The sequence below is a fragment of the Prinia subflava genome, chromosome 1, assembly GCF_021018805.1.
Source record: "Prinia subflava isolate CZ2003 ecotype Zambia chromosome 1, Cam_Psub_1.2, whole genome shotgun sequence".
NCBI classification, from domain to species: Eukaryota; Metazoa; Chordata; class Aves; order Passeriformes; family Cisticolidae; genus Prinia; species Prinia subflava.
Window position 1 is genome coordinate 109,795,919 of NC_086247.1, and position 25,422 is coordinate 109,821,340.

Consider the following 25,422-nt stretch of genomic DNA (forward strand, 5'->3'; position numbering starts at 1 on the left):
TCCCCCCAAAATTAAGCTCTACTGAACACACACTTACAGGTTAACGTTAGCACCACGTGCCAGGATTTCATTAAGTGTTTTAGTTATAGTTTCTGCAGGCACAACAGAATGACGGTGCCCCCAGTGATCCAACCATCCAGTATAAAACTCAGAATTAACCTGAAAGGAGGAAGGGCAAAAGAGGAAGGGAAAACATGAAGAGGGAACAGGAACAGAATGCAATGTGAATTAAGGTTCCTAACTGTAAGAGGGAAGGAAAAAAAGGCACCTTGACTAATTTGAGCCATTTTTAAACTACTACAAATACAGCAAAGTACATACTAAATCAGTCCTTTTCAGTAGCCTACAGGTCAAAGGAATTAAAGGATTGTTTCAATAATTTTATAGGTACACTTTGAAAACAATTGCTTAAGCATCAAAGAGTATGGATTTCCTGGGAATCTGTCAACAAGGATGTGTTTCAGATGCTTGGCATTCAAATAAATGATGGAACCAACATATTCTCTGCAGAATAGCATACACAATTACTGGATGTAATTAAAAATATTTCAAACTCCTTTCTAAACGACTCTTTAGCATAGAGATAATCTTGTCCCCTCAGAGGAGCTTCTCCCTTTGTCAAATTGGCTTCCAGTGTTCTCACATCCCACTACAGGTTTTGTAAAACCTCTAGGGTAGCTGAAAACAGGAAGCAATTTCTAATCTGCCCTTTTAATTTTGCTTTTAGCTTCCACCTACACACGTATCTCACTAACTCATCTAACCATTCTTAGTGTTTCCACTGCTTTGTAAACATTTGTCTTAGCAAGGAAAACTACCAAAACAAATTCATTACTTTTTGAGACTAAAATAGCATTTGCAGAGCAGCAGTTAATTTGACAAACACACAGAGAAGCTCCTCTATTCACTTTTTCTGACTTGGAAATTATGTCTTCATCAACAGGTCTCTAAAATTGTTCACTGGGCTGCTGTCAACCCCTCTCTGATTAAAAACTTCAAGATTAGAAATGATACAAAAAGTTTAAGTGAAAACACATACCAAAGGGCCCTTCGGTTCACTGCTCCTTTGAGCTAAGAATGCTGCTGTGACATTGCCACCTATAAACAGAAAGAAATAAAGTTGAGTTGCTATATCCATGACTTTCTGGATCCATCATTTTACTGAAATTGGTGTCTTACCTCCCTTTCAGCCTAGCAAAAATCATGACAAGAAAGATACTCCAGCAAACATGGGAATCAATACTTTTGATTCTGATGTTTAACTTGCAAAACTTTAAATATATACATGCACATATGCATGCTTGTATACATGTCTTTGCTTTTGAGATAGATCTTTTGAAAACCCAGCTTTTCTCAGAAATGACATCCTAGCACAAAGAAGTCTGAGATGTGTCAGAATTGCTATTGATCACTGGAAAGTCTAAGTGTGGGGTTACATTAGCAAGGCTACAGAGAAGAACTGAAACCAGGCAATTTCTAAAGAGGTGTTTCACTTTTGATCACTCCTACTGGCTCGAGCCACAGTAGCTGCAAATAACCACTCTAGTGAGTGGTTCACCATTGCATAAAGGATACTCATGAAGACATTCACAATTTCATTCAACTTGCAAGAAAACAGTTCCCTGCTAACCACATGTGTTTGGCTGTAGAGAGAATACCATAGAGAAGAGGCTGCACAATTTTAAAAAATGAAAATATCTGCCTTGGAGACTGTTTCTTGTACCTTATGCCTATTTTGTCAAGTCCATGCAGTATACAAACATTTAAATCCTTAACTCTCCTATCAAGAGGGTATTCTCTGATCACACTATTGATGCTTAGCCATCAAATTGCTTCAGGCCTACATCACAGCAAATTGTAGCAGTGTATACATTTCTAATGATGATCTTCAACAGTATTTTTTTTTCTAACAAACTCTGGCTAAAAAAAATTTATTTGGATGGCTGGATTCCAGGATAGAAGAGGACATTAAAAAACTCCAACACCAAAAAAGAATATTAAAAAAATACAAGGAATCTAAGCTACGTATTATTGCTAATTTTTAGGAGATATATGCTATGAGCAGCGTAAATTGTTTAGTCATGATTTCAAGATGCAAGAAAGTGATGATGACTTTCTAACTGGTGCTCATGGGTGATTCTTGTATGTTTAAGGGTATGTCAAATACACATAAATGCCTGTTAGCCCATTTAAACAAAGCAGGCAAGTTTGGCAAGTCAGTTTGTCCTGCCACAAACACACAGAACTCAGAATTTCTGGAATCGAACAGCAGTCTCCAACCTGGAGCAAAGTCCACTGTTGCATAAAGACCCTGGAGGGCCCCGCACTTCAAGTGAAACTGGCTGGCACCATCAGTTGTGAAGAGCACCACCTCTTCCCCAAGATGCAGGCGAAAGAGCTTCAGAAGGAAACGCAGGTAGTTGTAGTCGCAGGCGAAGTAGCTTCCATACTCGTTCTCTACCTGCAGAGTAAAAGCAAGTCAGTAAAGCCAATTCAGTCTGCATCTGATAACAAAACAGAAAGCACAAGTCCAACCATCTTCTTTGATAGCAATGTTGAAAACATCATTTTAACTCCAGATCTGAGGAGCAGAAGACTCACTCCTCTCACCTGTATTTCACTGTGCAGAGATAAGCCATTTTCCTGCAAAATTCTGCTCTCCCTAAAGCCCCTACTTTGCTACAGTGATCATAATACAGTCTCTGTTAAAATTTGAGATCTATAACCCACCTCCTAAGCAGACCAATAAAACCTTAGAACAGATTGTGAACTGATCAAAACTGCAGCAAAACTGGACATTCAGAACAGAGACAGCTACAAAGGGATCACATGAACCACAAAAACCTGTAATGGATTAAAAATGACTTAAGGGAGAACAGCTCTGCTACTGCTGAGAGGTACACATCTTGCCCCTTTTCCAAGGAGATGAACTTTTCAGCTCTAGATCCAATAGGTTCCAACCCTGAAGGTTATTTCTGAAAATCCTGTTATAAGGATCGTATTTCTGCCACAGAATAATTTTGCCCAGTGCTTCTGCTCAACAGACAGAACACACTGTTCAACAAAATTATCTTGGGCATATTACAAGAAGGATCTCATCCCATCCTGTGCCAGTCAGGGAGTTTACAGAAATTGAAATAAAGCTTTGTTATGATCAAATACTTATGGAACAATCACTCCCACACATCTAGAGGGAGTTTAGGACAGAAGCTACCCACCACGAACATACAAAATTGTGTCCCGAAACATTTACAACTTCAGTTAGCTGCTAAATTAGGCTTACTCCATACTGCTTTTGCTTCTAGCTAAGGGTATTCTTATTCCCCTTTTCCCTGTCAGATTGTTTCAGGCAACATGTAACGTATTTTGGCTTTATGTGAGAATTGCCACAAACCTCAGAACTAAAAAGCTACACAAGTTCTCTCTATTGCTTTATACAGCTGTGGAAAACAACTTCGACAGAGCAGATGAGTGCTCTGAGTTCTAGAAATAGTGGATCCAGTTCTTTAGGATAAGGTATTTCATCAGAATCTTGCAGCTACCTGAAATTTAAGAAATACCTGTGACACCACCACCGAAGACCTATGGAGTGTCTGCAAGAGCATTCATGCTGCTTGGGTTCATCTGATTTTCAGAAAGTTACCTGCACCATAATGATTGGACCTCCATTTTGATACAGGTAAGGCCTCATCTTTGGCAAAAGGACACCCATCCATCTCTCCACTGCTTCCAGGTAATCTGTGATACACAAAGTATACATGTTTCACAACTTTTCTGCCTTTTTCTACTTTTGTTTTAAATTACATATCGGTCATCTTTAAGTAGTGTTCTAATTATGTAAATTATGAACAGCATTTAATGAACAGATTGCTCTTACACTTAAACAAATGTGCTCTTCTACTTGTTAATAAATGCTTCCAGTACAGTTTACTAAAAAATAAAACATTTAAATACTGACAAACTTGGAAAATTATCAAAGGGACTTCATTATGTCTTATAGGTTGTCCTAACACATATCAACAGGAAGACAAATTCAACTGTTGATCTACGTACTATGTTTTAAATAGTTGATTTAACCACAATCAGCAGAACTGAAGTTGGATATGATATCTATATATTCATCCCCTAGATGCACATTAAGCTCCTGTCTCATCTTATTCTTCCATGTCTGGTCCATTAACAGGAGCACATGAGAATGCTGTAACTCGTCCTGGATTGCACACTGACCAGCCAAGAAGGATCCCCATTATGAGTGGCTGTGGCAAACCCAAAAATCCCAAAGCTGAAGACACCTGTCTTTTCCTCAGCAGTGACAATGATTCCCCTCTTGGCACCAACTTGACAATACTTTGGAAACTTTCTCCCCTACTTTGATTTTTCTACACACTTTTTGAATGCACACTTCTAACTAAAAGTATTGAAGATTTTACTCACAAGAAAATTTCAGCTGAAATATGAATTATCTAGTAATGGCCTCAAACAGCAAGTTGCTTTGCTATTACAGTGTATTTTTAATTGCCTTTTTTGATGCCTCTACCTGAATCAGAAGACCTGAGAACAATAGATTTCTTTTCCAACAGCCAAGCAGGAAGACCTCCCTGGGAAAAGAAAGGGAAACACTTCAGTGACATTTTTAGGAAACCTGAGAAGAACTGGTCCTTTTATCAAGACATATACTGAGACAGGAAAACTGATTTTCTACAAGAAAGTAGTAATTCCTAATGAAAAAAAAAAAACAAATACAGAGTAAGTTTGTATTGTAAGAAGTCACTTAGGATGCATGGATTTTAATACACTAAAGACTCTCATCTAAGAATACACCAAGTTAAGTTTGTCTACTTTAAGATTTACCCTACAGGTGAGTTGTTACAAAAGGTTGTATACCATGTCCCATTCTGCACAGATGTAAGGTCCAGCTCTCAGGATAACAAGCAGTCCAGTGTCATTGGCAAGCTGCAGGAAATACTCTAGATCTTTGCCACCAAAAAAGTCATACGTGCCCATCTGGGGCTCGTGGTAGTTCCATGGGACATACCTATTAAGAGAAAATCACCTTCCATTAGGAAACTGAGACTAAACCAGAATTCTGAAAAACAACTATTTGCACTGCTATTGCACATGCCCCAGAGATCAGTAATGCTGTTCATCCTTTGGATCAGTAAAAGACGGGAGTAACTCTAGGGCCTTTCTACTGTCAGGTATTTCATATGGCAGAAGGCATTAAAATTAATGCTGAAATTCAGGTTATGTCTGCAGGAGTCCCTATCAGAGCCAGAACAGGTTCTGGTAGTGCTGTTTTGAAACCATGATGTCTGTTCCAAAACTAAATAAACAGCTTCGAAGCTGGGAAGGCAGCTGGCAGCTGCATAGTGGTGGGAAGCCGATGAAGAGATGGATGTGGTAAACCACTTGTGAAGGAGGGGGCCAAGAACGAGCTTGCCCAAAACAGCACATGACCCTTCATGAATGGATCACCCAGCTTGCACAGAGAACACCAACCAGGCTGACAGGTCTATGAAGCTGCCACTGCAGAGAACTTGAAAAACACCTAAGCCTCAAATGATATTGCATCTAGGTCCTGAAAGTTTTCATTGACCAGGAACAACGCAAGTTCTGGAAAACCACCACTGAAATAACAATTAAGTTGATAGATGTTAAGGTGCCCAAGAGCTTGGACAAAGTAAAGTTTAATTTCAACTGAGTAATAAAGGTGCCAAACAAGGGGATCACCATTTGAAAGAACACCTATCTTCTACCTCCAGGACTTAGGAGACCACAACCTCAGCATAGAACATCTCACAGACATAAAAAAAGTACACTTGGTTGCAAGATAACAAAGACACACTAATCTACCAAATACCATGAGTAATGTTGTAGCTGATGATCCCTGCTTGACAACTGTGTTTTGTTTGCCATTGTGTTAAGTGGCAGTCTAGCACAGACAGATTAAAATTACACGAGTACAACCTGAGCAAGGATTCAAGTGAATGTGAAAACTCCTTCTTCTAAAATTTCTAAAATTCACAGAACTCTGTCTAGTCAAGCAAAGATCCTCTCAGGCGACACTTTTCTTACTGCCTGGGTTTGTTAGTATGTTCCACATTTAATTTTGTAGAAACTACCCAAGAGGGAAAGAAAGTCCCTAAAACAATGCTCTAAATAAGGAAGAAAAACAGGAACCCTCTTATGAGTACACTACTAAATGCCCATACACAGACATACACACGAACATGAAATACAAAAATTTCTTAATAAATAATCTTCCAACCTTTCTGAATATTACAGCATCTCAAATGCCAAAATTTTAAACCTCTGTTTGAAAAGATAAAGCTTCAAATTTGTGTGCCAGGATGGAGTCAAAGCAATGCACTCGGGCATCAAAATGCAGATTTTTCCCTCTACATGGTATATTTTATTTCTGTGTCAAGCTGATCTAATTGTTTCTGAAGCACAATTAACTCACTTGTAACACAAACTACATGTGCATTTAATGAATACATGAACCATGTGAAAATATAATCATTGGAGAGTTTAATGAACTTGTTCAGAAACATGACTTAAGGTTTAAATACACTTAATACTGTCTGAGGTGAGGATGAAAGGGTTTCTCCAGCTCCCTCAAGCTCAAGATGGAAGAAGACAGAAAAATTCTTCCAGAAATAGTTTTCATTTATGTCACATGCTTGACCACAGCACTGGAAAAAAAAAGACAGATTCTAGCAGAGAAAAAGGGAAGAAGAACAACAAAAAAACTTATTTGAAACCGTTTGGGTTTTTTTTAATATATAATGAATCATGATAAAAATTTGTTTCAAACACTGGTCTAAAAATTGTTATTAAGACACTTTAATCACCCAGTGTATTTTCTACAGCTAGTGATGTTCTCAAATGAAATAATTTTACTTTGAAATTATTACCTTTAATGAGTAGAATTGTTACAGAACATTGTAAAAATTTACAGTTGGTTAATCCTGTACTGCTTTGGCTACAAAATAATGAATTTAGAAAGGAAACTCTCATCATTTTTCAAACTTGAAATATGGTATTTTTTTTGTATTTGAGTTTCCTTTTCATTTACACACAATTTCTAAGCTTCATGCTATAACCTTCCTTTCTTTAGAAGCCACAGCTTTCCTCTCCTATTCCAGAGATTATCAACAGGCAAAAAGTCTCATCTTACTTAGTACACAAGATAATTCCCTCTGTAATGCCAGGATGGGATTTTTTTAATAAAGTAAAATTAAATAAATTATACTACTTTCATAAATGAGCATTCTAGTTAAATACTCATATATGAGCCTTTAGAAACAGTAATTTGTGTTTAAATATTAAATAATTAAAATATTCCATATTCTAAACAGCAGCACCTTCATAAAAGGACTTTTTACAGGTTTACACCTTTTTGCTCATTAGTCAACAAATAGAGCAAGACAAATCAAATGCTCAAATTCTTTAACTTCCTAGGAGCCTGTAAAGGTAACTGCAAATTCTTCCAGGAAGTGTCTCCGCTGAGCCTATGTATCCTATGTATATCTTCAGCCCCATCTAGTGGCAAATTGTTCATCTGCTCCGTGCAAAACAAACCCCAAACTTTCCGTGCTTCCCAGATGCCTTTGTCAGCCAGCACGCATTTCCAGCCGGCAGACACAGTTCAGAAACTGAAAACAAGGACAGGTAACTGTGTGACCAGACACCTCTGCTGAAGTGGGGATGAGCTCCTCAGCATGCTCCTCTGCCGCCCTCTGGGACGTCACACAACCACAACATTAAATTTCAACCGGCTCTTTAGAAGGGATAGGCCTTGATCTCTTAGGCTTTAACGTAAGATCAAGCTTACTGTCATTTGTTTTCTCATGTTCTGTTATTGCTTAAGGCACTATCAGGTGCAGAAAAGTTATATTTGTGTACTGACTTCAGCTGTTCGGAGCCCAGGAGGAGCTGCTGCCTCAGCCATGAGATGAATGATGCACCAAGGCATAGAGAGCCTTTTGGAAAAAAGGCTGCAGAGAATAGGAAGGAGAACATGTCTGGTTGGCTTTGTCCACAAGGTACTTAAAAGCACAATCCCATCATGCAAGGATCCTTTTTCCATGGAAGTGATAAACCTCACTGGGAAGCCCTTGATAAGAACAAGGAAGGCTCCCATATTTCAAATTATAGCAGGATGTTCCCTATCTTATGGAAAAAAATCCCAAGCAGCAAAATCACAGTCTTCAGAGACGGCCTCAAGAATGGGAGTCCAACTACCACACTCTGCCAGAAAGTCTGGCAGTGCTGCAGCCCTTTCATTCCAGAATCACTTCACACAATTTGTATCTCTGTCCCTTGCTAGCAATATTACTGATCCAGGAAAGAGTATGCAGAAGAAGAGGGAAAAAAACCCCAATCACACAGACCGATTTCCATTTTTTTACCAAAATCACAGAAAATTTCTTTGGGACAGTATGAATATTTATAGCTTTATCTCAAGTAATCCAGAGCAGTAAGACTTGATTATTGGCAAACTTCAAAGGAAAACAAAAGGGGTTTTTGGTCAGTGAGGTGCTTTTTTAGCATCAGGAGAGAAAGAGAGGGTGACTAGTGTCAACTGGAAAGACACATGGATTTGGTTCTTGTAGAAAAGGCAAGGCACAAGAGCATTTGCTGCTTCTAAAGTACACTATTAGATTTATCTTTTGCCATCGTAGAAAAAATCCAGAGGTGAGCAAAAATGGTAGAGAAGGTCAAAGAATCTCAGTATGCTCTTAGAAAAACAAAAGGAGGCTAATGAAGCTGTTATGATGTGATCCAGCAACAACACCTAAAGCCACAGGTGCCATAACCACTTGTCAGCTGCACAGCACCTTTTGTGCCAAAACAGACACAGCCGAGCTCTCTCAAGACCAACAGAGATCAGCTGGCACCAGCAAAGCAACAAGTCTTCACTCCTTCCTGCACAGCTGAAAGACATTAATGCAAAACAGTAAAGCACAGTAAGAGATCTCAACAAGGGAGAAAAGCAGAAAAGAAGGAGGGAAAAATCCACCTTGTTGGTGGGAGATCTCAAATGAAGAGTGACAAAGCAACAAGAAAAAACCCAAACCAGCCCTGCAGCATTTTTGCCATTGAATAACGGTGACAAGGGGAATGAAAAGAAATTATTCCTATCTCCAAATTCCAGTGATGAAGCAGAGACATGAAAAGGAAAAAAAAAAAAAAAAAGAAAAAAAGGACTGTTTGAAAAAGCTGGAAATGAACAAAGGACACTGAAAACACATGGGTGCTGGAAAGAGGAGGAAAATTAATCAGAGACATGAGGGAAGTATGAGACACTATGGATCATTGGAGTCACAGAGCCACTATCTGGACACAGCCACTGTCTGACCTCCAAGCCAGACACCAAAAGATATAGTTTTCAGGTCAAATTTAAATTACTCTTATTTCAGCAAAAAGTACTTACTTAGGCAAATTGAGGAACCCAGTCCCAAGCAAGTGTGTTACTTAATCCCATTACTCTTATTAATGAGAGCAAAGACAGAACTTGAGTCTTTAATAGAAAACAACAAAAACAACCACAAAAAACACTCACCAGAGAGTGACTGCATCATCCCAACACAGGGAGGAGTCTTAAGATATGCAAAAAAATAGAGAACCTTAAATTTGGAAAAATTCAACTTTTTTTCTTTCCCTGCTGACTGTTTTTCACATACTAACTCTGCCTAGTCTCATCCCCAAGTGTACAAAACAACCATGCAACTTGCAGGTCTAACAACAATACAGATTTCAAGGAGAGGTGGTGCAACACTCCCACTGAGCCTCCCTTCTGCGCTGTCAGAACCTGCACTTTTTATAGCACAAAAGCAGGTGGCTTCAAGGAGAAGCTCTAAGCCTTGCAATGACTTAAGTAAAGAAATCAAACCTGTTTGGGAACTAGAACCATGGCCTGCAAAGACTGTGCCTTACACATCTCCACCACTTCCCCTTGTCAAGGAAGCTATGGCAAAAATAAGAGTAAGCTGAATTATTTTTTAATCTGTGCCTCATCTGTTGAATTAAGTACATTACCAGGGAGAAAAGACAAGAAAAATGGACTAAGGATTTTGTACACACACACAAAAAACTGAAAGCTGTTTACACTTTTTTTAAAGAAGTACACCTGGTTTCCCATCCATTTATCTAAATTTAAATGCTCCCAGTGAAATAGCTTGAAATAGCTTTTAAATGTTACTGCAGTCTTCACCAGCATTTTCAAGGCTTGTGGGTGATACCAACCCAGGCTGAATTAACACATTGTGTCCTCTCACCTAGTCTGCCTTTTGACCAGGGTGTACAGTGTCCCTGGCAGAGGCAGAGCATGTACAATTGTTCCACAGTTGCCAAAGTTCACAGTCCAACAACTATTTCAGGTCACATTTGCACCCTGGGTTATGAAGCAAGAGGTGTTCCCCTATAATCAGGGAACCAGACTGCTGATTACAACCTGCCCAGGTGCTCCCATTTATGTGGTTAAACGTCATCCTGTACCACCCTTCACCTCCCCACCACTTCCTCACCTATTACTGGAAAAAAAATAAACAAGTAACAACAGTAGCATTCCTCTTAAAGACTTCTCGTACAGCTCCCAGGACCACAAATCACTTGGCAAGTCCAGAGCTACTCACGTTTGAATGGCATCAAGCCCTGCCATCTTCATCTTCAGCAGGCGGTCCTTCCAGTAATACGAGGGCACCCGCGAGTAGTGGATGCTGCCAGAGATGTAACGGAAAGGTTTCCCATCCTTGACAAAGCAGTTGCAATCATAATCAATCCCAAAACTCCTCTCAGGTACATTCTGTACACAAAAACAGCAACAAAAAAATACACAGTATCATTTTTTTCTGCCTTGAAAGACACAGAGAACAGGCTATACAACATCTATGGGTTGTCTACAATAGAAGATATAATGGTCCTAAAATCAGAGATGGTGAATGACTTTCCTCTAGCTATATACAGTCCACAAATCACAACACATCAGCAACACAACACATCAGCAAATCAGCACAACAAATCAGCAAAAGGGAGCCAGTGCAATGTGTTACAGGATGAAAGAACAAGGAAACTAGCAGGTACAGTTCAAAGAAAACACACTCCCTCCTGAAAAATGGAGGACGAACTTGCTAAGGCAATATGCCCATCCCTAGACTGCCATTAAACAGAACAACTGAGGTAACACTACAATCATTTCAAGACTACAAACTCCAAGGAGGAAGACAACAGCATGCTCCATCTGCAACAAAGGCATTATTTTGCAGAAAACCTAAAAAACCATTTGTGGAAAATGTCCTAGACGCACATAGCAATTGAAAGCATTCTGCCAACAGTGAACAAGTGAAATTGTGTGGTGGACGTGTAACAACAGATATGAGAGGATACAGCAAGGAGCTGGCAGGAAAACAGGAAAAGCAAGGGGCTACCAAGTGCTGCACAGCAGAAGCTTTTTATGCTATGTTTCAACTAACATGGACCCATTCTTAGGATTACTGAACATTATTAAGATAAATAAATCTTGACTCAATAAAGGTATGGGCATGTCAGACCTCTCCAAAATCAGGACCACAGAGAATCTGGAAATACAAACCAACTGCTCCAGAACAAATGTAACTCAAAGGTTGAGATTCTCTATAGGAAATTATTTTGCTGTAGTAACTCCAGGTTCTCAGGCCTCAAGCCAACTATTGCTGCAGAGGATGCACAGGTACGTGCAGCTGCTTACTTCCTGTTCAATTTAAATATATGTGACTTTTTCCTGATCTTTCATTTATGACTTGCATCTTGATGGCTGGGCACCCTGCACTAGGATGGAATTGTTCTGTGTGTACCTGTGAAGGAAACTGTTCAGCCTCCAACAGACACCAAGCAGATGTTTCATGTTCTTCAAACGTTTTCACTCTGGGGCACTGTGACAAGTCACAGCACTAATGCAGAGCTGAGTGCTTCAAAATGATCATGAGTAAGTGGAACTCAGAAACCAAACACAACACAGAAAAGAAACCAAAAAAAGGCATCACTATGGATAGAATCGTCTTACACATTAAAAGGCAATTATCCCTGGAAATTAGGAGAGGCAAAATAAATTGCTGTGGTGTCCCTCTGTAAGAGGAATTTAGCCCCCTCATTCAGACTAACTACATCAAGAGGCCTATGGAAAAGACCCTTGTTCCATTCATGGCAGGGAACTGTTGAATGTTGCAAAAAATGTTTACACGCTCTCAGGGACAGACACCATGTCTATCTTGAAACAATTTAAAGGAAGTATTATTTACGAAAATGGTTATCATTGAACCAGTTACCATTTAGAAGTCATGTTTTTAAAGCTGTGACCATAGCTGTAAATCATCTTCCCAGCACATACACTTCCTGACACAGTGTTACTATGTGGGTGAGGAGACAGAGGAAGCTACCAGAATACTTCAAATTCACCTCATTCATCACTCATTGTAAACAGACTTCCTTCATGATCAATTCCTCAGCATTACTTCATTGTCAGTGGGTGATCCAGAGCTTGCAACAAAACCGAGAGCTGTCCTCAAGAATTTATGTCTGGCTCTGCCAATACTGTCTACTTACCATTGAATATGAATATGCAGGGAATTTGTTCTCACTTTGTCTGCCTAGAAGATGGGGCACTGGGTCTGCTCGTTTGGTAAGCAACACACACTAACAGCACTGTTTGGGGTGCCAGTTCCTTCATCCCAAATCGTATCAGTGCCCAGCTGAAAATTCAGACCCTTACAGGCAATGGTACAATGTTGCACCTTACATCCTCCGAGCACACTCACACAGAAAAAAGAACAACTAAAGAATTTGTCCTTGCTCAAATCAAGTAAGAGTTTATTTTTGCAACCTTAATGCTATTTCAACATTTTATAATGTGCATGTCTCTTGATGTAAGATTTTTCTCCCATCTTCAACACACAGAACTGTTTATCAGTGGCAAAAATCCCTCATTCTTTTTCTTATTTAGAAAGCATTTTTTCTTGTTTAGAGGGTTCTTTCTTAATTAGAAATGAAACAAATGCTGGTACAAATCCTCCATCTCTGAAGATTTTTAGCTTCTCTTAGCCTAATCACAGAACACTTCTTTCTCTACGTCAAAGCTTAAGTATCAAAATTGAGAACCACAAATCACTCATTTTTTTCTGTTCCTTCCAAAAAAATCTCTTAGTAACCTTTCTCTGCCCTCTCAGTGGTCCTTTTCTCTGCATTACATCCTCACCCCTGCTGTCTGGACCTTCTTCTCCCAGCAGGCTTTAGGCAAATGTAATAATGGCCTTTCCTTTCTCACTTTCCACCGTGCCTCATTCAGCGGCGGGAGTATGAGTTTCCAAAACTAGTCAGGTTTATTGTTGGTAGCTTTTCGTTGGTAAATAGGATGAGTGTGTTAAAACTATTCAGCACGAACTGCTACAATGCATACTGGTACAAATAAAAGGTCATGAGAGGCCTCATGCTTGATTATAAGAATAAAGTTTTATTAAATCCCAACATTTAAAGCATTTCTGATACCACAATTTACATATTTTCCAATCCATTCTATAGTAATTATATAATAAATATAATTTTCACAATGTGACAATACTATTATATTCTGCTATTAATTCTGACATTAATTAACTCCTCCTCATGAACTGGTCTTTTATAGAATGAAATATATATTCATTTAGTTGAGTTGTCCAGATTAAATACATTACACACACACACACATAAAATTTAAAAAAAAAAAATTAAAATAACAAAATAAGCAGCACAGCAATTTTTCTTCATCTGAAATACTGAACACAGGTCTGCATTGTGCACATTCAAATCAGACTGGAAAAAGTACAGAAAGAACCTTGAAGGACAGTTAGAGATTGCTGAAGATTGTTAGAGATTATAGAAATGGTTCATTCCTTTTAACAAACAGAAAGTTGATCTAGGATACTTTCCATTCATAATTAAAAAGCAAAATAAGAAAAGACTTTGAAGTCTTTTGGCACAGAAAGAAAACATTTTAAGTAAGAAGTAATCACCAAGCAACCTTTCAGAGAGAGAGATACAAAAAAAAATGGACGAGAACTAAATTACATCAGAAGAACTCAATAAATTTATGAAATGACAATATGACCACTCCTAAAAGGATGCATATCTGCTTCTGAAAGGGTACATAATCATCTTCCAAGAGAGGCACATACACAGTAATGAAGAAATTCTGGGATGGAAGGACTCCTTCAGCTACGTTTTTGCACACACTTGATCAGAATGAAGAGAGAAATAAAAAGGGCAGGGAAAAAAAAGTAAATAATACTGGCAACTCACTGAGCAACTGGCACGATCTAAAATCAGTCCCACAAATGCCTGCTCTTGAGGAAACTGGCTTAACAATTAGCCTTGTTAACATGGTAAGAACATTCAGTGCAACAAGTATAAAAATCCTCCTGGATATCTGGCCAGGCAAGAATACTCTGCACCACTAAACCCAGAACACAGCTCTTAAATGAAGGCATCTTGACATGTACCCAGAGGGTTATAGCCTATTAAAATTCCCTCCTCATAAGAACATCTGACACTATGTCACCAACTGCAAAAAGCCTCAGATGGATCCCACATGGACAAGTGGGCAGTGTTGAATACACACAGAAACTTTAGGATACTTAAGCAGATATTATAACACAATTAAAAAAAAAAAAAAGTTTACAAAATTATAAGTGGTGGGAAACTGAAATTATCTAATCTGGCAAAAAGCATGGCTGATAAGATATTCAGTTTTGAGACTGAAAGAGGACTGACTTCAACAATTCCACTAACCTTCGTGACACATTTACAGTATTTCTCATTATTCCTGAGTAAACATATAAGATATTTGTACAGAGGAGCAGGACACAAAACCAGCATAGGAATTAGAAACTCTGCCTGGGAGATGTCTGGAGTGGATGAAGTCAAACCTCAAAATTTAACTTATAAAACCCCTCAACTTTACAAAGACTATGGTACTTTTCAAACACACCCCCAACTATCTCCTTCAATATTAGAACAGAAGCTGAGGAATGAAAGCAAGTGTTTATGGTTGTCTGGTTCAGGATCACACAAGAAGGCAGGAAAAGAGTGAACACCACAGCTTTGGTCTTCCATCAGTTTCCTGGATAAGAACCTCTCTCTTTTGCCCCATGTGGTGGGTCTGCCTGAGAGAAGCACAGGCACGGATGGGCAGAAAGGCAGAGCAAGGGAAACCCTGCTGCTGCAGACTACAGAGGCAGGATTCCCAGGCTCCAACTGTTTGTGATGTTTCCTGCAGCGACAATGAGGTGGGAGAGGAGGAGAGAGATGTTCAGAAGTAAAGTGTTTCATTGGCCTGGACAAAAGTCACACATTATTTTACATCCTGGCTTTCTTATGTGAACACAAAGATAGAGAAACAAGAAAGTTTGTATCAATTACTCTCTAATACCTCAAGTTGCCCATAATTATGTCAATTTATGATAAGCTCTTCTATGAAAGATGGGAAGAAATCCTCCATCCCTCATTATCCTGTAGCAGTTACTAGACAACCAAGACACTGACATGCAAATGCACTTTGGGAAAGTCACCTGTTGCAGAGTTTAGTCTCACTAAAAGAGGATATAATTACTTAAATATTAAAGCCTTTAACAGATTTCAAGCATTAACTTATTTGCATTGTTTTCAAATAGCATCTAGTTATTCTTGCAAAAGAAAAATGACGGAGGAGAAATTAAGCAGAAAGAAAAAAATACAGAAGGAAGACAAAAGACACTGAGTATTTCAGCTTTGGAATTAGTGCTTTATACAAGGAGGTACTGTATGCTCAGATGGCAACAGAAGTTAATTTTGGAATTTTCCTCATTTGCTTTTATTAGAGCTATTTTCAGTATGTGATTACTGGATGCCCAGCTGTTCTGGGGAGAATGCCTGAGAAAGACAACTACTTTCACCTTTTGGTGTCAGTCTCATTAACTTTTTAACTGGACAAAACTGAATTTCAGTACTGATGCCTGGCAACTTAGAGTACTGGTAAGAAGCACAGACTGGAAGCCCTGGTGCATGCTGCAGACAGCTAGCACGATAAAGATATCCAGCCTCAATTAAAGAAAACCCCTAACCTATTAAACTATTCCTTTCCCATAACAACTCTAGCATAAGCCTCCTATAGTTTACATACTCAGTGCACACTCTTGCAGGCCCTTCTGCAGAACATGCATAAGTGACTTCACTGCATGAGCTCAGAACTTCACCTGCCTGAGATTTGATAAGGCAGCTACCTGATGGATACCAAAGAGTGGAACATGAAGTAGCTGCAGAACATAGGTATTACTAAACATGCACAGGACACACATTATCTTCATGACATCAGTGTAATCTTTAAATGCAGAACCTCAACAATACTGAACTCAAAGATCTAACTTCTTCAGTAATTTAACATGTCCCAAATTTGTTTTGTAGGCCCAAGATACAGTTAGTGTTTTCTGCTCAAACTTAATAAAACCTGCTGAAGTTCAGCCCAATATATCTTCTCTGGCTTCCTTGAAAAAGGATTTGCTTTCATAGCAGAAAAACGAAAATACTGGGGAAAAAAAAAAAAAATAGAAGTCTGTCAACTGGAAGACTCCTCAAGGAGAACGCAGAATAATCTCTGTGATTTCAGCTCTGCTGCCCAGCCTCATGGGTATTCCATAGTACATCGTCCCCGGGCTGACATAGACGAAGGTGTTCTGCCCAACTTGATACAAGCCAACAAAGAATGGATTCAGAAGATAAGCTCCAGCATTTAGAGGGAAAATCTGCCCTCCGTGAGTATGGCCAGAGAGAATTAGATTGATGTCTGGTCTCTCCTGAAGGGCCCACTTTGCAGCAATTGGCTGATGAGCTAAGAGCACTATTGCATGCTCACTGCTACAACCTCTGAGAGCTTTTTTCAAATCCATGCCGTGTCCCGAATAGCGCAGCACATCTGCTTCAATATCATCCACGCCAGCCAGGCAGAACCAGTCAGAAGTGCTCTTTGGTGAAACAATCTTCACATTCTCGTTATGCAGTGGCTGAATGTTGAATGACTTTAACAGCTCGAACCAGTTGCTAACATCTGAGGTGTAGTACTCATGGTTTCCTGTGACAAAGTAAGTCCCCAAAGGAGAATCAAGTTCTCCAAGAGGCTCCACAGCAGGTCGTATGATCTTTGCCTCAGCATCAGACAGGTCCCCAACAATCACGGTGATATCTGGTTTTAAAGCCTTAACCATTCTCACTATCATGGCAAGCTTAGTCTTCCCAACTGTAGGCCCCAGATGGATATCTGAAAGCAACACCACTTTCAGGTTATTCATTGTTGAGGGCAGCTTGTGAACTGGAATCTCCACTGAATTCACAGCAGGAGGCTGGGAAGCATTTAACAGCCCAGCAACAGTCAGCACAACAGTCAGCAAGACTGCCAGAACTGGTTTCAGCGCTGTTCTGTTCTTGTTGCCAGTGCCTGCCTTAGCGCCTCTCCCAGCCAAGAACTTGTAAGCCTGCTCTACAGAGCCTAGAGTGAAGAGGAAAAAGATGAGAATAATATAGGCCCCCAAGCAAGTGTAGGCAGCTAAAGAAAAGAAATAGGGCTCTTCTGCAACAAGAAATAGCAATGTAAAGAAGCTTGAATGAGCCAAAGCTAGAAACACGAACACAGCTATTTTCCACAGCATGAAACAGAAGGAGCTGGCAGCTGAAGACCTGCTGAACGTGGTGACTGTGCTTCTCCAAACATGAAGAGACCCTATCAACATGAGTGTATTAAAAAATAGTGTCATTTGCAGCCTTAGAAGCCAGTGCCGTGTCCTGAAATCGAGTTTTTCCGCCAGGTAACTCCGTGATAGCATCATGGAGAAGAAAACCACGCCTGCAGCCACTGCAGCCTTTGCTTCAATGGGCAGTTGCTTGAAGGAGATCATCTTTGCTTCCTGGCTGTTCCCTTCTGTTCTGCAGAAGTCTCCAGTAGTCAATAAAGTGGTTATGAACGGATGCCTTGGGTCAACAAAGCCTGCAACCAGGAACCAGTATGAGCCACTTTAAAATATCACACACATTCCCTTTTTCCCAGACTGCAATAAAGGACTGTTACTCTACCTACTACATGCTGGGTCATGCAGAATCATGGTCATAAAGACAAAAAGGAGATGTCCTGAAGTGGAGAAAATCAGACAACAGAAAAGACTGGATGCTGGAAGTCCCCTTCCAAGCTCCCTGTCTGCCTCCTTCAATTATTTTTCCCCCACACACACTTTTCTATTAAATGCTTTTTTCTCATCAAGACTTCCTAATAGTAGACGGCAATACATCACAACAGAGATGCAATGACTCCAGGAAACAACCATTACAGCACTTGTAAAGCCTATACACGTTCTACGACTAAGTTGCTTCTGATACTAACTTCACACGTAATTTCTGTTCTTCTTGCCAAGCAGTTGGCTCCATCTGAAAAGCAGGCATCACCCTACATCATTCTTACCAAATGCAAGAGGTTCTACCAACACATACTACAGCAGCAGTGAAATCCCCACTGGAAAAGATGCAACCGTGGTCCCAGAAGCTGCAGAGGATCAGCAGATATCCTTGCCTGCCACTGTGAATCAGATTTCTCCAAAGCCCTGAAAATAAGTGGGATCAGTGAAACTCACACTCTGTTTTGCTACTCACTTCCAGCTCACTTCCACTACACATAGTTTTCCAGGACTCAAACCTGTTCCTAGTATATCCTGGTCTAACAGGATGCAACCGAGTGGAAAAGGGCTTAAAATACCACACCCTGCTCCTTCAGAGGGGAGCACACAATCTAATACATGTCTGCTCACAGACTGAAAACAAACAAGCAAGCATCAGTTATGTTTGAATGGCAGCAGAATTCCCTGGTTTGCTCTGTATTTTGCTCAGTCACAGTGTCCCTATTAATGCTCTCGTTGCACATTTCTATTTAGAAGAAACCTATTGTTTTATTTTAATCATAAATGAAAGAAGTTTGGATAGTACAATAGAGACCATGTCTGACATAATAGTCCCATAATAGCATATTTATTTTCAAAACACTTCTTGTCTCTCAATCCCCACTCAGATAGAGAAAGCAAGCAATCATTACCGCCAAAAATATCTCAAGAACTAGGGCACAAAAGCAGCATTGTAGGGCTCAGCAGTGAGCCTGAGCCCAGAGGTCTTCAATCCACCAGTTTGCCAGGTTGCTTATCTGCTGCATATGCCCTCAAGCTAATTTCAAAGAACATTAGCTCATCTGTGATGACAGGACCCTTTGATCTACTCTGAGGACTAGACCAAGTTTTAATAAGACCCCTTCCCTCATTGCTTGTGTCCTGGAACTGTGGGCTGATAAGGGAAATCCTGCCTGCCAACCTCAGCTCTTCAAGCCCTCTCAGTTGTTACTAAACTACTCTTAAGAAATAGTGCTATTTTACACATATGTCTCTACAGAAAACACACAGAGCTAAGAAGATAAGACCACAAGAATTGCCTACCGATTCAAGTCCATAGGTCCTCTAGACACCATGCAAAACTCTGTCTGGACAACAGCAGTAAAAAATGCTGTTTAAAGAAATGACAGGACCCTAGTCAATCTGTGGTCTGCTCCCTCATACTCCTTCAGCTGACAAAGCTACCACGCTAGGGATGTTAGAAGGCAAATTCTTGCACAGTCATTTCTGGATGTTGTTTATGAACCTGATGTATTTAAATTTGGCAAATCCATTTTTTTTAATCTGTTAAGTAATGCCTGGTTCTACAACCTCCCACGGCAGCAAATTCTTGAAACCATGTATATTTACAGTATTTTATCTATTTGAAACTAACCTATTAAATCCCCCAAAAGTGCTAATACTACCATGTTTGAAGAGTATTTGTTCTTTATTCCTCTTGCCTGCCACCTTCAAAATTTTGGAAGGCTCAGCTACAACCTCAGCCCTCAGAGACCACACTTACTGTGACCCAATCTTCCTTCCCTTCCATAAGGTCTCAAGTGATGCTGTTCTACTTTTCAGACATCTTTAACCACCTGTGTCCCATCCAGCTACATCTACCAAGGTGACAGCGACACTCTGCCTCAAACTCGAGGCACAAAGCACGAGAACGGTGGAGGCAGAGGTTTCGTCCTTAGGCTGTGGTATTGCGTCCCCCGGGACAAGGCTGCTGCGGCAGAATCTATGGAGAACAGGCAAAAACCCTTTCCCTCCTCTCACACACCACAGGAGGAGCAAGTTTCCCCACGGGATCTACCGGCAGTGTCCGTACCGGTCTCCCCACAGCCCCGGGCTGCTCAGCGAGGCCTCCACGATTCCTGGGCGCGCAGGGAGTGCCGGCGCCGCCAGCCCCGCTCCGGCCGGGCGGCCACGCCGGCCATCGGCCCCGGAGGGCACCGCCAGCCCTTCCTCAGCTCCAGCGGGCCGGGAGCGGGCCGGCCTGCTCGGGAGGAGGACACGGACCCCTCCCTGCCCCGGCTCCGGGATCTGCCCCTCGGCGCAGCCACAAGCCGGGCCCTGCGCCCGGTGCGCCGCCCATGAGCCCTGAATCGCTCATGGTTTGAAAAAGGACCGAGGCGAAGCGCTTTCCCCCGGCGGGAGGAGGCCCCTGCCAGCCCTCCCTCGGCCACGCCGGCCCCCCGCGCCCCTCAGAGCCGCCCCTCGCTGCCCCCGGGAGTCCTTGGCGGAGGGGGAGGCGAGGCGGGCACTCACCGCCGCCCGGAGGAGCGCGGCCAGGGCGGCCAGCGGGAGCAGGAGCCGCAGCATGGCGGGCGGCAGCCAGGAAACGGCGGCGTCAGCTGACGGCTCTGCCGGGAAACGGCCCGCGCTGGACGGGCATCCCTCCTCCTCCTCCTCCTCCTCCTCCTCCTCCTCCTCTCCTCCTCCTCCTCCTCCCTCCCCACCGGCACCGCGACAGCGGCGCTCCACCCCTCCGAGCCCGGGCTCCTCCTGCCCCCGCCTCTCGGGACACCCCCCCGGGCAGCACGTCAGGTGCGCCTGGGGCCCTGCGGCTGGGTGCGGTGCTTGCCGTGTAAAAGCACTGCTGTGCAGTGTATGGAGCTAAGGGGAGAGTTTTGGATACAGCATCTGATACTGAATCCATCCCAGGATTTCTCCGACACAGAAGTTTCCAGGATGGAAGGGTCTTGCTGACCTTTTCCTCCCCTGGGTAGCCCATCAGCCTGACAGGAAGCACTGGGCCTGGGTGCTCTCCTTCCCATGTCAAAGCACTGTCATCCTCTCTCGGGAGCCCTGCGCTGAAATCAAGAGAAAACCTCCAGTGCTGAGCACATCTCCAAAGATTGCTTCCACACGAAAGGTGCCAGATCAGAAAGCTAGTTCTGGCCTCTACCTCCAGTGGTCAGACCATCATCTGCAGCACCACACACACTCCTGCCGGTCCAAGGCCAAGGACTTGCCCCAGCTCCCCAGAGGAATGACGGAACAGCCGCCTCTGCCATCTTGACTGGGCAGAAAGGCAGAAAGAGGCATTTCCCCAGGTCACCTCACTAACTAGTTCCCAGAGCGGCTTGAGTTTTGTTCACTTCGTAACCAGAGTTGAAGTTTTGTTTTTCCTCCTGTCAGCAGAGATTTGATTGCTTCATGGTTGCTGTGGCTAAGAAAGTCACAAATCATCACTAAGAAAGTCACAAATCATCACTGAAGAAAGTCACAAATCATCACTTTGCCCACAAGGCCCTTTCTGTTAACAAGCAACAAATCAAGGAGGGCACCTTTCCGGGTCAGTTCTAGCATACCTGTACCAAGAGGTATAGGTGTTTCAGGAATCTTATGGACCTGTTTTATCACCGATGTTGTTTTACAGGTACTGCTTAGTTGCTTAAAGGCTGATTTGTTGGTATTGTCATCCTGGGTGGGTGGCCTACAGGAGACTCCTACAATCACATCCGCTTTATTTGTTTGTCCTTTAATCCTTACCTGGAGGCTCACTTATGCCAGTGACTGTGCATTTCTGGGGCTGAGCCAAGCTCCTCTTGCTTGTTCCTCATGCTGTGTGTAGAAGCACTTCAAATACAATTCTTTGTACCAGTGCCTTGTGTAGCCACTGAGGATCTCACTGGCGTACAGTCTCTCAATCTTTGGTGAGCCATTCCATTGCGCATCCCTGGCGAGCCTCGTTTTATCCCTTTGCCCTGCACACTTCTACAGGGAGTTAACTCAGGAGTTAAAAGTCACAGTAAGAACCAGCCTAAAACGTGAGAACCAGCCAGTGGTTCTCCTAAAATAGTACTTGGACCTGAGATCTGTAATGTTTTTATATCCCTTGAGAACAGATGCAGCCAAAAGAATGTTTATTCTAAAACAGTACTCCAAACTAGGCAAGCAGGCACAGACAGCTCCCAACTTAATTAAGAATACACAGCACAGGAGTATAAAGACCTGACAGGAGTGAGAATATTTAACACCAGCCTTTGGGGTCTGGTTTGTCTGTCCCTGCTTGCCAAGTGCTCTGTAAAAGGAGCTGCTGGCGACATGGCTCTGTACAGGAATTGCTAAAACATTCCTTGCCAGCAAACAGGAATTAGGTTCACAGAAATATGTGTATATCTATTTTGTGGTAGAAACTGGATAACTGTGTATCTTCAGTACCTAGACTTTAAACCTGTCCTATTTTTGTGGAGAAAAAGTGTTGCTACACTTAGGGTATTGTAAATATTTTTTTTTCCTTCAAGCTGTGTGTTTGCAACCTATCCTTACAGCCAAAACTGTTATTTCAGCTGTTAGGAGTTTACCTGCGCAGGCCTGGGCTGATAAGTTTTTGTGATGGATGTTCTAATTGCCAGGGCCATTCAGAGAGTTTTCAAGCTGGTTTTTCACTTTAACTCTCCACCTCTCCGAAGAGAAGGAAAAATTTAATGACTGTGTACCCATGCTGGAACAAGAAGACCCTTTTGTTTTCTCGTTATGGAAATCCCCAGGGACCCCTGTGTGTAATCTGCATAGGCAAGTAACCTGTCTGGAATTGCAATCAGAGGCACTGATCTCACCGACTACACGTATCCTCCACATAGTGGACAGTGAATTGCAGCCACAGCCTCTCCCCTAAACACCGAGGAGTTACTGAACCTCTCAAACAGCCTGCTTGAAATGAGACAGCTTACTGTCCTCCTTTTACCTAAGGAAAGGAAAATAGGTATGTTAAAAGACAGATTTACTGCAAACACAGGTGCAGTTTTCACTGTGAAAAAAGGAAACTTCTTGGTCAGGCTCAGCAGAGGATATAACCCTAAGTTTTGTTCTATTTCTGCAAAATCTTTCCAGCATCTGATCAACATGTCAAGCTAAGTACTTCTCTGCCTACAGTACCTGCAAAAAATGAAGAGCTTTAAAAATCATCCCCAAATTGTGCTTAATCACCCCAAAGTTAAAAAGAGGACATATAACAAATGCTGGTGGTTTTAATTATCTCACTTTAAACAAAACAAAAAACAGTGTTTCACTTGCAAGTTCTCTTGAACATGAAAACAATATATTAGTAAGGAAAATGAAGATGCTTAGTTTTGCATCAATATGAGCAGAAGGGAAATCACAAGTTATCTCACAATGCATGCTGATATTGCAAGAACTGACAGCCTTGTCTCTGATTTTGCTTGAAAGGATTTAACTGTGGATGGCATTGAATGAGGATACAAATAAGGAACCAGTTTGGCAGAAATTTGGTAAGAAGACTAACATTCACACTGCTCTGCTTCTGTTCCCATTCTTGGGGGCAAAAAAGCTGCTGTTGTCAGCAGCACTCTCTTAACAAATGTCATGTGGCAGGAAAGTAATGAACAGGATGAGCAGCTGCCCGTGTTCTGGTCTGGAGGTTTATCTACCCTGGGGGCTTTTAGTACAGTGGGACCAGCTCTGTAAAGTGGTGGGTTAAATTATACTTATTACTTTGCTTCCAGGGAGAATTTAACTAAGTCTGATTGAAGTCACTTAAATCCTGAACATGAACGCTCAGATTCATGAAGGAGAGGCCAAAGGATGTGAAGATCCTTTGCATCAGAGGCTTTGCTCATGGGCATGCCTTTGCCCTACTGCAGTTAATGTAGCTCTCCCAAAGCCAAATCAGCCTGCATTATACCAAGGGCCAAACTAGCTTGAATTAAGGATGATTACCATGGATCCACTGTCAGGTAGCCATTTGCAAGCTCAGAGTAACTAATCCCATATCCCAGAGACTATGCCTGTGCTTTCACATGTGCTTTCCTTAGCAGATGCCCTGGTGTTTGGCTGAGATCTACTCCCTCCCTTGTGTTTTCCTAGAGGATGGCCCAGGAGGTGGAAGAGGCAGACCTATGCCTGTTGCATAAAGAGTTTCAACATGAAAACCAGTTACCTTAGGGGAGATTTTGCAGTTGAGTGTGGAGCATCCTGGGCTCCTTCCCCTTGGAAGGAGATGCTTTGCTGCTGAATGAGCATGGTGCCAAGTAACAGCAGAGCTCAACCCAAAATCTAGCCAGAATCACTGTTTTCTCCGTAAGTGGAACTGAGCCTGAACTGTGATTCGGAAATTTCCTTGAAGTGTGAATCAAACGAGCATTTGGTCACAGCTGAGCACCATCATTAAAGCAAAACCCTTGGTGCTCACACTTCCTGCAGGGAAGGGAACTTAAATCAGCATCATTTGCATTCCAGCTTACCAGAGAGAAGACATAAGTTCATGCTTCTATTAACCACTTCTTACTGCCTTCCTTTTCAAAGTCTTCCCTGCCACAATCTTCTAGATGGTTGTCACATAAAGATGTGCCACCAGTAGGGACTTTATGGGACTGCCTGCCATCCTGCCCTGGGTCTCCCCACTTTCTGCAGCAGGAATAGCCTGATCTTTCCTCTTGAAGGTGGCATACTTTTATTTTGCTCCATTTTGCTGTTGTTTGCATGGCACCTGGTGTTGCAGGGCACGAGACAGACCCTGCAATCTTGGCTCCTGCCAACTGGCAGCCTTGGCAGCAGCAGTGGGAAGCTGTGACCTTGGGTCAACCTGGAGCAGGTAGGACTAGACCCAGCTCCTTGTTCCTGTCCCAGCCTCCCAAAGAGACACTGGAAGCTGCCCAAAGGCACCCAGTTCTTTTTCAAGGGTATTTTTTTCTCCCCAATGAAAGTGTTTTGCAGGAGGACACAGCCTAGCAGAAACCTCTGATTTGCCCTGTGCTAGATAATGCACATGAGCAGAAAATATATGGTATGAGACACTGTCCTTTTGGTATTAAAAGAGCTTACCAGGAAAAAAAAAACAACCCAAAATAAAAATAGGTAAAAAGGTAAGATTGCCACCTGTGTTCGAGCCACCAAAAACATGAAAATCACAGAGTAATCTGTGACAGATCTAATCAGGCTGAGGCCCCAGGAGCACACACTCACCTCAGCCTACAGAAAGGTTAACTGTAGATGTAAAGGAGAAACA

At 41.9% G+C, this 25,422-nt stretch overlaps 2 protein-coding genes across 4 annotated transcripts in view; both read right to left on the reverse strand.

The window, feature by feature from the left end:
• Positions 1–20,852, reverse strand: part of GLB1 (galactosidase beta 1) — a 40,042-nt gene extending 19,190 nt beyond the window's left edge. Inside the window, exons 1-8 of the mRNA XM_063407514.1 lie at positions 20,718–20,852; positions 10,641–10,810; positions 4,885–5,035; positions 4,538–4,598; positions 3,644–3,738; positions 2,281–2,461; positions 1,040–1,098; positions 38–159 (exon numbers count right to left, since the gene is read on the reverse strand). Coding sequence (XP_063263584.1) covers positions 38–159; positions 1,040–1,098; positions 2,281–2,461; positions 3,644–3,738; positions 4,538–4,598; positions 4,885–5,035; positions 10,641–10,810; positions 20,718–20,771 — 893 coding nt within the window. The 5' untranslated portion in view covers positions 20,772–20,852. The remainder of the gene's footprint in view (positions 1–37; positions 160–1,039; positions 1,099–2,280; positions 2,462–3,643; positions 3,739–4,537; positions 4,599–4,884; positions 5,036–10,640; positions 10,811–20,717) is intronic.
• TMPPE (transmembrane protein with metallophosphoesterase domain) lies at positions 13,470–20,856 on the reverse strand. Of its 3 annotated transcripts, XM_063407526.1 has the most exons (3): positions 18,494–18,703; positions 18,112–18,166; positions 13,470–18,025 (listed from the first exon to the last, which is right to left on the reverse strand). In XM_063407526.1, exons 2-3 carry the CDS (start codon positions 18,128–18,130, stop codon positions 16,620–16,622), a joined length of 1,425 nt encoding a protein of 474 aa, XP_063263596.1. In that variant the 5' UTR covers positions 18,131–18,166; positions 18,494–18,703; the 3' UTR covers positions 13,470–16,619. The 3 variants fall into 3 exon arrangements, with proteins under 3 accessions (XP_063263596.1, XP_063263604.1, XP_063263614.1); XM_063407534.1 differs by lacking the exons at positions 18,112–18,166; positions 18,494–18,703 and adding an exon at positions 20,718–20,856; XM_063407544.1 differs by lacking the exon at positions 18,112–18,166.
• Positions 20,857–25,422: the final 4,566 nt, after the last annotated feature.